This window comes from Pipistrellus kuhlii, unplaced genomic scaffold, assembly GCF_014108245.1.
Source record: "Pipistrellus kuhlii isolate mPipKuh1 unplaced genomic scaffold, mPipKuh1.p scaffold_m20_p_9, whole genome shotgun sequence".
Taxonomy (NCBI): Eukaryota; Metazoa; Chordata; class Mammalia; order Chiroptera; family Vespertilionidae; genus Pipistrellus; species Pipistrellus kuhlii.
The window spans coordinates 14,072,957-14,086,074 of record NW_023425595.1 but is presented as its reverse complement, the minus strand read 5'-3'; the positions used below and the strand labels follow the sequence as shown (position 1 = coordinate 14,086,074).

The 13,118-nt window shown below is 37.4% G+C and overlaps 1 protein-coding gene across 1 annotated transcript in view; it reads right to left on the bottom strand.

Moving 5' to 3' along the window:
* DCDC1 (doublecortin domain containing 1) overlaps positions 1–13,118 on the bottom strand; it is a 274,158-nt gene that overhangs the window by 17,403 nt on the left and 243,637 nt on the right. Inside the window, exons 29-34 of the mRNA XM_045577759.1 lie at positions 12,383–12,568; positions 10,768–10,971; positions 8,779–8,980; positions 7,092–7,244; positions 6,278–6,379; positions 1,060–1,196 (exon numbers count right to left, since the gene is read on the bottom strand). Of these exons, the coding sequence (XP_045433715.1) occupies positions 1,060–1,196; positions 6,278–6,379; positions 7,092–7,244; positions 8,779–8,980; positions 10,768–10,971; positions 12,383–12,568 (984 nt within the window). The remainder of the gene's footprint in view (positions 1–1,059; positions 1,197–6,277; positions 6,380–7,091; positions 7,245–8,778; positions 8,981–10,767; positions 10,972–12,382; positions 12,569–13,118) is intronic.

Here is a 13,118-nt window from a genome sequence, read left to right as displayed (position 1 = left end):
TGAATCATTGAAGACAATAATAATCATTGCAGTGATAATAACAAGGTACTCATTTTGGCAAAGCACTTCATTTTCATTTATAATCTCAAATAATGAATGTGTTTTTTGGACTTCTGCATGGTATTTCTCCTGTATAGAAATTTCTCTGCATCTAACAAATGAGTTTTTTATTAGAATTACAACATTACTTCCTTTTAACCAGTAAATGCTTAAGAGAGTGTGCAGGAGTGTAGTTGAGTCCCTAATCTCTGTCTCTGCAAACACAGCAGCCACCCTTACATTTTGCCAGATCCCAGCCAGGAAGCTTTTCATCCCACTCCAAGCATGTCCTAGTTCAGTGCTTTGCATTCATTCCCTGGTCAGTGATTTATCCTTATTCACTTGGCAACAAGTCCTATAACTAGCAATGTGAATTTCTTTTTTCTAGTAACCTTGACTTGGGCATACACCTACCGTCTGGATTGAATACACATCACGATTGGAGAAACTTATTAAATAAGAACATATCATTTTAATGAAAACGTCACAAAGCAAAAAGTTTTCCCAGATCTCTATCCCCAATCCTCTCTCAATAGCTGACCTTTCTCTTCTCGCCTTTTTCATGCCTAGCCATCCTGACTGATTAAGCAATTGGGTTGAAACAGCTTTTTGAATTCCTCATTTCTGAATGTCTCCATAGCAATTAATATTTTGCTCCTTGCTTTTTTTTACACATTGAGACATACCCTTAGGAGTGATGAGCAATGAAGCCATAAGGTTCAACTTGAATACACTTATTATAATCACCTTTGCACATATCCACTGGGCCTTTTTTTCTTCTTGGCTAAGACCATAATTTCTGGTCTCCGTTCAAACAAAACAGACTTCCCTATGAGCTGGTTGTCTTTTAGAGAGCTGCTCTCCAAATGCCAGTTCAAGGCTTGGGATATGCCTACAGGGTCATAACTGACCAGATGCTGAGAACATATTAATGGGCATAATTTTAAAATTTAATACTGTACTTTTGAAAACTTATAATAGAGGCAGAGTCTTTAATGTCTTGAGTCCTGAAGAACATACCTCCATATGTCTTATACGTTCCTTGAGTTTAATTTCCTCTTGTGTCTGCTCGGTCCAGCCTCCTTCCACCACCACCGGCTGCACAGGGCTTTGGTTGGGAACCATGATGGCTGGCTGACATGCTGCTACTCGCCGCCCTGGGGAAAGAAGTCTCTGGAAATGTTGTTTCTGATGATGAGCTTTAGATTTCAAATAAATTGGTTTGGCTTCCTATGCATAAATCATTCCACTTGGGAGCATAGGCTAAAACACTAAATATATCAGAAAAGCAAAGATGCCTAAGGTAATAATATATAACAATGCATCTTCATTTGGGAGCTTGAGGTTTCAAACAACCAGGATATGCATTCTTGCTGCACAGATGGAAAGGAGAGGTAACATCCTGACGTCCACACTGGCCCCAGCCTCTCATCCGGGCGATGGTTCAGCGGTAATTTAGTCAACTAGAATCCATGACCTAAATAGCCCATCATCTCTTCCAGTCATGGAACATATGTTTTGTTCTCGTCACTAATGATAAGCCTTTCCCCCACAATTAGCTTAGCAGCCTGGGGATTAAGTATTTCTAAAATAATATTAACCCAAGAGACAGGAGGCCTTTTTTTCTATTTAATAATACCTGTGAGCACCATTAGTTTCTGACACCTGTGCTGTGCCCCTTAGGCTGTGAAGAAGCTGTAGTAAGAGAAAATATTTATTTGAATATTGCATTCCAAAGAATCACAGGCATGATTTAGTAAGTGTGGTGATGTGAATTTATGTATTTTTTCAACTAGACTATTTACAATTGTTAGCAAAGAAAATTAAAAGTCATACTTATGATTTTTTTGTGTGTGTGCTTAAGAGATACTCAGCACTGAGTATCATGCTGATCTCTAAACTTAAGTAAAAATAACACATTTCTTGTATGGTCCTTCCAGAAACCAAGTTGGGCAGCAGCTATGGGTCCAGCATTGTGCTAGATGATGTAAATAAAAATATGTTTAAGATCAGGTCATTGCCTCAAAGGCCTACACTTTGGTGGGAAAGGCAGATGTCAAGGAGATAGTTACAACAATAACTGATTGTGACTGTGCTGCATCAGGGAAGTACAGGACCTATAAGCCATTTAGCAGGGATCGCTAACCTTGTGTGAGGTCTCAGGGAAGGCTTCTTTGAGATAGTAACACTTAAATGGGTATAATAATAAAAATACTAAAATAAAGTTGAGTACTAAGTATGTTGCCAAGAGACTCTTTAGCAACTCTTTTCAGAATGTGACTATGAAGAAACCTCGTTGAAAATAATTCAGAACTTGCAGAGAATAAAGCATTTGTACTTGTGTAGTTCAAGTTTGTGGAAATAGAGCCAGCAATAAAAATAAGTGGCAGCAATGACTTTTCATAGAAGTCAAAACTCTATGTACATAGCATTCTTATGCAATTTATAAATGTGGAGAAAACATTACTGAGTTAGTCAGCCAATGAGTTACACTGGCAGTACCATTATACAATGCTTGGAGAAGACACAATGGTAGCAGAAATACATGCAACAGAAATTAATGCACTAACCATAGTTTTTAGCTAACTCTATTCATAATGTGAAGAAAACATTAATTTATAACACAAATTCTTATGAATAATATTTCAATAAATATCTTATTTACTAGTATAATGAATTTGAACACTAGAATTTTGCTCAATTAATGAGAATTCAGCAATAGTTTATCACTTGCACTGTTGAGAGCTAGGATTTGAACATAGGAAAGAACAAAAACCATTAAGCATTATTTGTTTTTTTGTCAATGTGCTTCTAATGCTCTTAAGAAAATTAAGCTTGAACATACTTTCACTATAAGTATCATAAAGAGACATAATGCTATCACAACAGGTTTTGGGAATGGTTTTCATAACAAACTATTATTTATGTAGGAAGAATTTTGAAACCAAGCAAATGTATTGAATACATTATTTTTATTTTCTTATTACCATTTTCTATATATCCTATTTTATTTCACATGAGATCAAGGGAAAGTAATGATAATAGCCAACTATTACTGGGAAAGCTATAGGACATGAGTGCTTTGCTATTTTCAGACTATACATCTCAAACCAAATTTCAGACTATAAAACCTTCCCTGTTACCACAAAAATAAGACATTATATTATTTTTTTATATAAAAATAAAAAATAATATTATAAGTCTTATATTAATTTTTTCTCCCAAAGTTGCACTAGGTCTTATTTTCAGGGGATGTCTTATCTTTCCATGTGCGAGGTCTTATTTTCGGAGGATGTCTTATTTTCGGGGAAACACTGTAGTTAGGTTTTCCCATACCCCTTGCTAATGGGGAGTCCATCCCTGTTTCAGCATCATCTCTGCCTGAGAGGGTCAGTCCACCTTATTTGGGGTTCCAGTTAGCAGCTCCATTTAGTTATCACACTAAACAAAAGGTTGTAGTATTGTCTTTATACATAACAAGGTGATACTTTACCATTCTTTACTTTTACTTATCAGCTTTTAAGACCCCAGGTGGGAGCATGGCTGCCTTCTCCAGGAACCTCTATTCTAATGTTTTCTGAGTATTTATTATGTGCTAAGCACGGTGTAAATAGCTGACATTTGTTTCTTAATCATAAAAGCCCTAAGAAGTTATTGTTAGTATTATAATTAATATTGGCAACTGCAACTAATATTACAAATGAAATGTAAAATTAACTTAGCATAGCTCTTTGTATATAATATATGCTCAATAGATATTTGCTGCATTTACCAATGACTACAATAATAGGAAAGAATTGATTCAGTCACTCTTCATACTTCCTATACCTCCTCTTTCATCCAATCCTCAAGAAGCTCACAATCCATAAGGAACTGCAGTTAACTGAACTTAGATCTATTCTTTTTTATCTGCATCATCCCCAAACTAGGAAAGATGTTCCTCAGAGTATTTTATAAATATGCATTGAATTTACATTTAATAGTAGAAACATAGTTTGTAAGAAGAGCCAAGATTTATCTTAGCATTAAATTCTAAGAGAAACTATATCAGTAGATTTTTCCAGAATAGACATCATCTGACCAAATAGATTCTTCAACAGTGATATTATAAATTATGGCATCTGAATATTAAATGCCCTTTTAATACTTAATTGTAATAAGAGCTGACGACTTGATATAAAGTCAGAATTCAGTCAAGGCAGTTCTGCCAGGTGCTATTTTCAGTATGCTGCTTGGTATTGATTTAACCTGGAACAGGAATAGAGTTGAAAAAACTTGCTGGAGGGAATGGTTGAAATTCCATTCATTCTTTTATTCAATATTTCTAAAACTATTCAGAGAACAAATAAGGAATGTATATAATTTATAATATAAGAAAGAAGATACAGTCACATGTTATATGACAGGGCAATTATACTAACGTGTCAGAGGAGAAGTTCAGAGTGTGGTAAACCACATTACCCCTGATTTGGAAAGAAATAACAAGTGAGCTGAAAAATATAGAATGAGGAAGAGAGAAAAGTTTGAGGCAGAGGGGACTGAATTGTGCAAAAAGCTCAGAGTCAAAAGAAAATTGTACGTCTGGGAAATGGGGGGGGGGGGGGGGGGAGCCCAAATAGGTGAGGTGGAGTGGAATTGTCAAGAAAAGAGAGAAGTTTACAGAGAACTAAACCATGAAGGGCCACATTAAGGAATTTCAACTTTGTCCTAAACATAATGGGAGCTTTGAAATGAGAAGTTTTATGCCTGGATGACCATGACACCTTTGCATTCTTGCATGATTGCTCCAGCTCAGGAATATTAGCATAATGCATAGAATGGACACTATTGTCAAAACTGGAGGCAGCATCCAGCTGGTGTGACTCAGTGGTTGAATGAATCACTGAAGTCATTCAGGAGGTCATGGTTTGATTCCCAGCCAGGGCACATATCTGGGTTAGGGGCCTGATCCCCAGTAAGGTGTGCAGGAGGCAGCTGATCAGTGAGTCTCTCTCATCATTGGTATTTCTCTCTCTCTCTCTCTCTCTCTCTCTCTCTCTCTCTCTCTCTCTCTTTCTGTCTCTCCAGAATCAATAATAATAATAATAATAATAATCATCATCATCATCATCCTGGAGGCAAGGAGACCAGTTAGAAAATTGTTCTAGTAAACCAAATAATAGGTTACAGTAGCATTAACTTGGGTAATGATAGTGGAAATTAAGACTATTAGAATTCATTTGAGATAAACAATAGGTACAAAGCAATAAGGCTTACTGATATTTGCTTGGAGAGAATGAGAAAGATGCCCAGAATGACTCCCAGGTTTCTGAGATGAAACACCTGGGTGGATGGTGGGTGTCCGCTATAAGAAGAAATGAAGGAGGCGCTGGTGTGGGGGTCATATGATAACTTTAATTTTGGACATACCTATGGGACATTCAAGTGAAAATGTCTAGCAGAAGTAATAGATTCTTTTCACTTAGACCCAACAATTCTTTTTGTAAGGATAGAATAATCATCATTGAGTGCAGAGTTCTGTTTAGTGCACTTAGGACTAGTTGTGTTGTTGATTGAAATAGGATTCACATACTTTTAACACCCGATAGTGTGCATACTCAGGAGTTGAAATACTGCCATGGCAATTACAGAGTCTTTGTCTGAAATGTTTTCCTTCCCAGACTAAACCCCATAATGCACTGTTTCTCCCCAAAGAACCATTTGGTATCTGAAGTGCTGGGTCAGGAACTTAAAATTCTGTGACAAATACATGTGGAAGATCAATTATGAATTGATCACTTTGTCTATGGATAGCATATCTTAGGCTGCATGACAAGAGGGAGCTGTTCTGAGATACTGACAATGATCTTTGAAGGATTTAATACTTCCTCACATTATTTAAAAAACTTCTTCCAAAGCAACACCTAAGGAATGACAGCAACTTTCATTCAAGGATTTATTCCAAAGCCCATAAAATGTCATTGCAGGAATTGTTTCAAACCAATAGGGTGTTTATATGATCCAGACAACTCCCTAAATTTTTAAATGTATGTACAAATCATGTAATATTTATTTTAATATAAAATTTAAAAATATATAATCAGTACTGAAAATATATATTACTAGGTTTTAGACCAGCTCAAGTGACTTTGGTTACACTATATGTATACATATATAACTCAGTTAAACATCTGGTATCTAATAATAAAAAGACTATTTAGAATTAAAAATGGTGATACTTGATTCAATTCATACTGACCTTTTAACTGTCTCATTTTGTGTTTCATGGTGTCTAAGTCAGCCAAAATTTTGTCCTTTTTTTGCCAGTTATGTTTTTCTAATTTTTTTGCTTTCTGCAAAGCTAGAGTAATAAAAATACATGATATTTATTTTGCATTCTTTTACCTACAGTACTTTATCACGCAAGCCAATAATTTATAAAGAACTTTCTGCTCCAAGAAATAGATTCAATTAGAAAGAAGTAATTAAAAGGTAAGGGTCATTAAAAGAAACCTCATTTGAAAGATGACAGGGCTTAAGGCATTTCTTTATGGAATGCAGGGGGAGAAAGAGAAGAACAGTCCTGTTTTATTATATAGATTTACCATATGCAATAGCCATATTTCATTTTCCACTTCCACAAACTATTTGGAGGTGATGAAAGCCTGGCTTGGAACCACTCATTTTTTAAACACCCACCTACTGCCTAAAGGGTGCAATTCTTAAAAATGAAAATGTGCAGACAGGTCGTCTTCAGTGTGAATTAAACTCATTTGTTATTTTCTAATGTATACCATTATTCTCAGTCTTCATAGACCAAGGATCTCTTTATCAACTAAATTAGACATTTTTCCATGTAGCATACTCCATTCCAGTAAGAAAAAACAGGCAATTGTGCAAATGCAGGAATATAGCTATCCTTGTGCACATGTTAATTGATAGATCTCTGTTCTTAGCATATATGCGATGTTTTGCTGACATTACACACATTTAATTCAGTTTATTATAAATTTATGTCTCCTTCCTTTAATACACTTTCTTGAAAGAAATAAAGAACAAAGAAAACCCCTCACCATTGGGAGATAAAAATGGTTCCCCACAAGATACCCAGATGGCAATCGGGTTTCTGTGAAGGAGGGTGAACAAAGACTCATCTATATCATCCAACTCATCGGATGTCGCAGATGTTGGAAATAATTTGTTTTTCACTTCCAGTCCTGAGTTTTCTGGGAAACAAATGACATTTTATCATTGTTCAATGAATAATGGATAAATCTGCTTACTGAATTAATTTGTTTATTCAAAATATTTCATTTTTCATTAATGACTTGATTTAAGTAGGCAATACCAAACTGATGCCAATATATAAATTTGATCAGAACTTCATAGAAGACAAATAATGTAAACTAATCTGATTATAATTATGCATTTTGATTCCTAGCTCTTAAGGTAATTTGAGGTGGCTTACCAACACATCTATTCTGAAAAGGGGTATCACAAAGAGATTGAAAAACTAAGGAAGGGGGAAAGTAGTATAGGAATAGACTACAGCCAGAGATAGTGTGCTGTAGTGTCCTCATATCATAAATGAATATAATGTCTATCTCATTCTGCTGTTGGAATGATTAAAAGAAAAAAAAGGGAAGTACATAGAATAAATAGTGTTTGATCTATTTAATTGGGCAAGCATCCAAAAAATTCCAGCTAATATTTTTATTATTAAGTGGACATGAATACACCCTGTTTTTATTTGCTAAAGGTAAAGCACAATTTAGGCTCTGATCATCCTACTGGCCAAAGCAAAATGGAAAACACAATTTCAAGATTTGCAAAGCCCACAGAGAGAAAGAAATTCTTCAGAAGATATACATCTCCTTCTGGTCCTGAGGTCTGAGAGAAGCAATTCCATGGTTTTTATAAAGAAGTAATAATAGCAAATAATATCATACAATAGAAATTAACATAGATTGAGACTCTAATATGTGCTGGGTATTTTACTAAGATAATCTAATATGTTCTGGGTATTCATAATTTTGAATATACATCTCATATAATATTCAAAATGATGCTCTGAGGTAGGTTCATGCCTATTTTACAGAAAAGGTTACTGAGATTTAGTCACATAACTAGGTGGGGGCAGAGACAGGATTAGAATCTAGGCCATCCGCCGCCCCCAGAGCTTATGCCTTTAGCCACTGTCTCCATTGTAAGCATGATGCTGAGTTTCTGACAGATGCCTATTTCTCTCAAGTTCTTGAATTCAAAATGATGGCATAACACCAAACCGCAATTCAACACAGGGGGCAGCTGCTAATGGGCCTGCCTGATTCAAGGATAACCTTTCAAATACAAAGGAGAAGGGATGGCCATGCCCTGCATGAAAACCAGGCTTTAAATAAAAGTTTTAAAAAAGAGTGTTTGAAAGTGTAATCTTCCAGAACCTGGAAATCAAATATTCTATGTGCTAAAACCATACCATTGTGAAATAATAGAAACTATAATATATCATATATAGTTTGCTTCAAATATTAGGGAGAAATTTGCATTGATCCAGCCCACTCTCCCAAATGGTCTTCCAATTGGTTTGGGTTCTGAATTTAAGAACAAAAGCTGCTCAAGCTGCATAAAGTAGCCAAACTCTCAAACACATTTTATAAATTCCAGGCAATGTATATATTGCTTTAGCGACTGGGTGAATCACAATTTACTTTTTCCTGACCAAACAGCAGAATCATCTCGGCCTCGTAGAATGTAACCAACCTTCTTCACTTTTAATAGTTGTTTCCTTTGTTCCAACGGGGGCTGCCTCTTTCTTTTGTTCCTCAGGGTCTCTGTGGATAAATGACTTATCTAGAGCCCATAAAACCAGTTCATGCAGGGAAAGGATTGTGGTTCCATCTTTAGTATATACTTTGGAGGCTGCTCGGGCAAGACCAAGCTGTTCCGTGCATTCTGTAAGAAGCTAGATAACATAGACTGTAAGTGATGGGGGTAGAAATAGAATGTTGGGGAACCAGCCAGAATTGTAAGAAATATTAATCATGCTTTGTTAACCATGATTATTTTGTCCTGATTAAAAAGAAGGCACATTCTAACCTGGCTAGCAATTACACACCTGGAAATGCAGCCCATCTTCACCATTTAAAGCTGCCTATAATCATGGAAAGATTAACAAGTTCTTGCAGAAACCAGAATCACCAGAATCATCAGCTCTTTGAAGACCCCAGCCCTTACCTATCACTAGCCCCTTGAAGATGTCCAGCCCTTTTGCATACCTGTGGGCCTTTGCAAATCTCCAGCCTGCTTATCTGTTAATTGCCCATTTGGCATACCAGTTGGCTATTTCCCCATTAATTTTTGTCCCTTTACCCAATATCAGCTGTGGCTTATGGTGGGGTGCAGAGCAGATTTTTGTGGATGACCTGCTGTTCTCCTATACTGCCGGCAGTATTGGAATAAATGCTCACAATGATCCAACCCTGTCTCTGCTTAATTAGCTCAAGTAGCGACAGGCAGCACGGACCCATTGTTTGTCCAGTTACTTACGGAACTGAGAGGAAACACTGACAGAACTGGGAATGATCATGAAGAGCTTGATATCTTAGAAATCGAAGAAAGTCCTTTAATTTGAGAAAATAGAAAGCTGAAAAACTGCCTATTTGATCTTTGCTTAGAGACACTTTTTGACATTAGATTGTTCTACTTAATTTCAAACAGCAGAGTCCAATCTAGCTGTATGAAAAGTCATAGCTCCAAAAATTTAATTCCTTGGAGTATTTCCTTAAAAAATGCTTAACCTAGAAATCCACTTTCAATTTTGTTGCTTTATAAGGTATGATATTGCTGTAGTCATCTTGATAAACTATTTAAAATAAATGAGTACCGTAGTTGACTTTTAAACCAAAAGCTGACACATACGATTACTTCTGCTTTGCAGATGGGAAAACAGGCTAAAAGAATAATTTTGCCAAAGATCACAAAAGCCAGCTGTGGATTCCAGGATGAATCCTGGAGTTGGTAACTTTTTGTACCTTGCTTATTTCATTGAACAACAATATCTTAGTTTAAAAATTCTATTTGTATTCCACCAAAGAGGTGAGTTAACAAGGGTGCACATGTGTGAGTATTTGCAAGGAAGTCTCCAGAAAAACTCCATGTCATATATAACATTACTTGTAAATTATGTCATTAAGGGTATTGACAAGATCATCCCCAAACATAGACAAAACTGGGTGTGGCCTTTGGGGCTATTGTCCTTTTCTGTTGACTATAGCGACAGCCACTAAGACAGAAACCACACATGCCCTGTCAGCACAACTCCGGCTTCTCCAATTGAAACATCAAATGAAACAAATTATTTATAAACAAGTAAGTGCTCAGATTCGGCAGTGATAAAGGAGGTGGCATCTTCTAAAATATGCAAATGACATACAACTAATGGGAAGGAAGGCAGAAAAAGTATCTATCTCAAAAAATGGAGAAAATCTGGTAGCTTTGTTTTCCCTTTGCTTTTATGTATCATTGGTCTGAACCCAATCTAAAAACCATCTTCTGCTTTCTCATTTTCCTAAGGAATACAATAAAAAAGAAAATCTTTATGAAAACAGAGATCTTGATCTTATCAGCATAAATTGGTGAAACTGGCCAGAGACATTTATCACTCAATTCCACTGCTGTTTTCTTGTCAGAAGAATCACCATTATCATTACTTCCAAGGATGCAGGAGGCAGTTAAGTGAGAGCCACTTACCATGGGGAATGTTTCAGCCACAATTAACTTCCCATTTCGATATCCATCTCCATTTTTGTATGCAATTATTTTCACTGGCTTCTGCAGCTGAGCTGCCGTACCAATAGGAGCTACAACTTTTGTGCAAGTCTTCATCCGTAAAGATAATAGATGTTCTTCATAGTGACTTAGAGTTTTCTCAGCCTCAGAAGAAGATAAATCAGCCTGATTAAAAAAAAAAAAATCATAGGCCTAATCAAGCTTTTTTTTTCTTCTTCCCAGTTTTGTCATTCGGGTATATTCCAGTCTCTCAACTTGATAAATATGTGGGTGTGCATATGTGTGGCATCTACATTTTGAAACACTGACTCCACATGCTACAGGTTTTGATTGGATGCTGTAGTAGGATGGATATCAGGTCAGAACTCATTCTCTTCCCAGCTGCTGTTGAGTCTTGGGGGAGCTTGGGGCTCTGGCTGTGTTCCTATCTTTCTCCTGTCTTCTACTTTGCCTTCTCTTTGTCAGCAGATGGGAAGGAAGCCAGGGCCAAAGAGAGCCTCGGGTTGAAGTAAAGGGACTCCCACAGTATAGATGTTCTCCTAATCTTGAGCATTAGGATGATGCCCTTCTCTGGTGGCAGATACTGATGAACAAGGAGGGGATGAACGTGGCCTTCACCACATGGTAACGAGGGTGCGGACACCACACTTCACCTTTCCCTGTCCAGCCTTGCACAGGGTGCTGCTCCCCCGGGAAAAGCCCTGTCTGAGATAATGGGATCCTGGGCGGGCTTTCCAATCAGCTCACTGCCACCTCCTAAACACTACTCCACTCTCCCTAAAGCAGAGGCCGATGACTTTCCCAGAGGACTGACTTCCTTTCTTCTTCAGAGTTATTGTTTCAGCTGATGTGTACGTAACGGTTACTATCCCCTTCTCATCCCCTCCCCACAATGGGTATCGGGTTGAGGAGGGGAGAGGAGAGTGATCTGAGAATGGGCAGGAAGCCCTGATGAGCACACCAGGCCGAAGATTGCCCACCTCTTAGACAACGCTCCCTTTTTTACAGCGGCGTAAGTTCCCTTAGCTCTTCTCATGTCTACACTTGAAAGAAAGGCTTTTAAAATGGTGCCATTTTTAATTAAGATCACAGGAAAGTGGCAGAGGTTTTTCTCTCCATAAGCTATAAGTAACATTAGACATGGGTGCGTGAATTCAGGCTCCCCCGACATGAACAGTCATCGACAACGACATATCAAATTCTCCCCGAAATGCTGTATCTTGTAAAAAGGAATTTACCCCGTGGATATAAGCATAAAAGCTGCTCCACTAAGTGAAGATTCGCAATGATTTCCTCATCTAAAAGCAACAGAGAGAGCAGGGGAAGGTGTCAGCAGATGATTAAAGCTGCAGAAGTGCCCAATTAACTTCAAAGAATGTATCGAACTATTAATAGACAATGTATTTTAAACGACATGGGAAAAAGAGAATCAATGCGGGTGAAATGGTAAAGGTGCATCAGAGGAAGATGAATGGGACGCTTGGAGATGAACTTGAGTGCAAGGCAGATAATGAGTGCATCCAAGTTTTGAAAGTGATGCCATGTAGGTAATAGCAGAGCCCAGATCCCTACACACCTCGGTCACACGGATGGTCTTGAAAGGCCCTCGTGAGAAGGGCCTTTGGGCCTGGGAGCCTGAGGCACAGCGGAACGGCAGCCCTGCAGGCAACTGCTGCAGTCCCTTCCCTGCTCTCAGGGATCGTCCACAGGCCAGGCACAGCGTTATTTTTTTCTTTCCGGAAGGCGAGAGATAATAGTATCCCTGAAAAGAGGGACAAAGGTGAATTTATATAGAAACACCTAAGTTATAGCAGCATTTTTGTAGAACACTTAACAAATAAAGCATTTTTCTAATTGCCGAATGAAATCACAACATGAATGCATTATTTTGCTCACTAAAAACCACATATATTTTTAAAAATAACATATTTCCAAACTCTGTTGACTAAAAATGCTTAGAGACAATAACAATTCAACATAATGTGCATAACCTTTGTCCAGGATCAGGGTTTCTTGGAGGAATGGCTGAATGGCTACTTCCATATCTGGAGCAAGAAATACACAAAATGAGCAAGGGGTATCATGTGGTGCCCAGAAAGAAAAATCATCATGGAATCGTGTCAAAAAAACACAGGAGCCAACATGAAGAGTCTCCACAGCCCCAAAGTGGGAGAAGTTGAAAGAAACAAAAAGAATGATAACCAAAACACAGAATATATTTGAATATCTAAAAATCCTATGAGCTCACAATTAAAAAGACAACAAAAAACCCTAACAAACAACAAAACCACAACTTATTGGAGTAAAGGAGC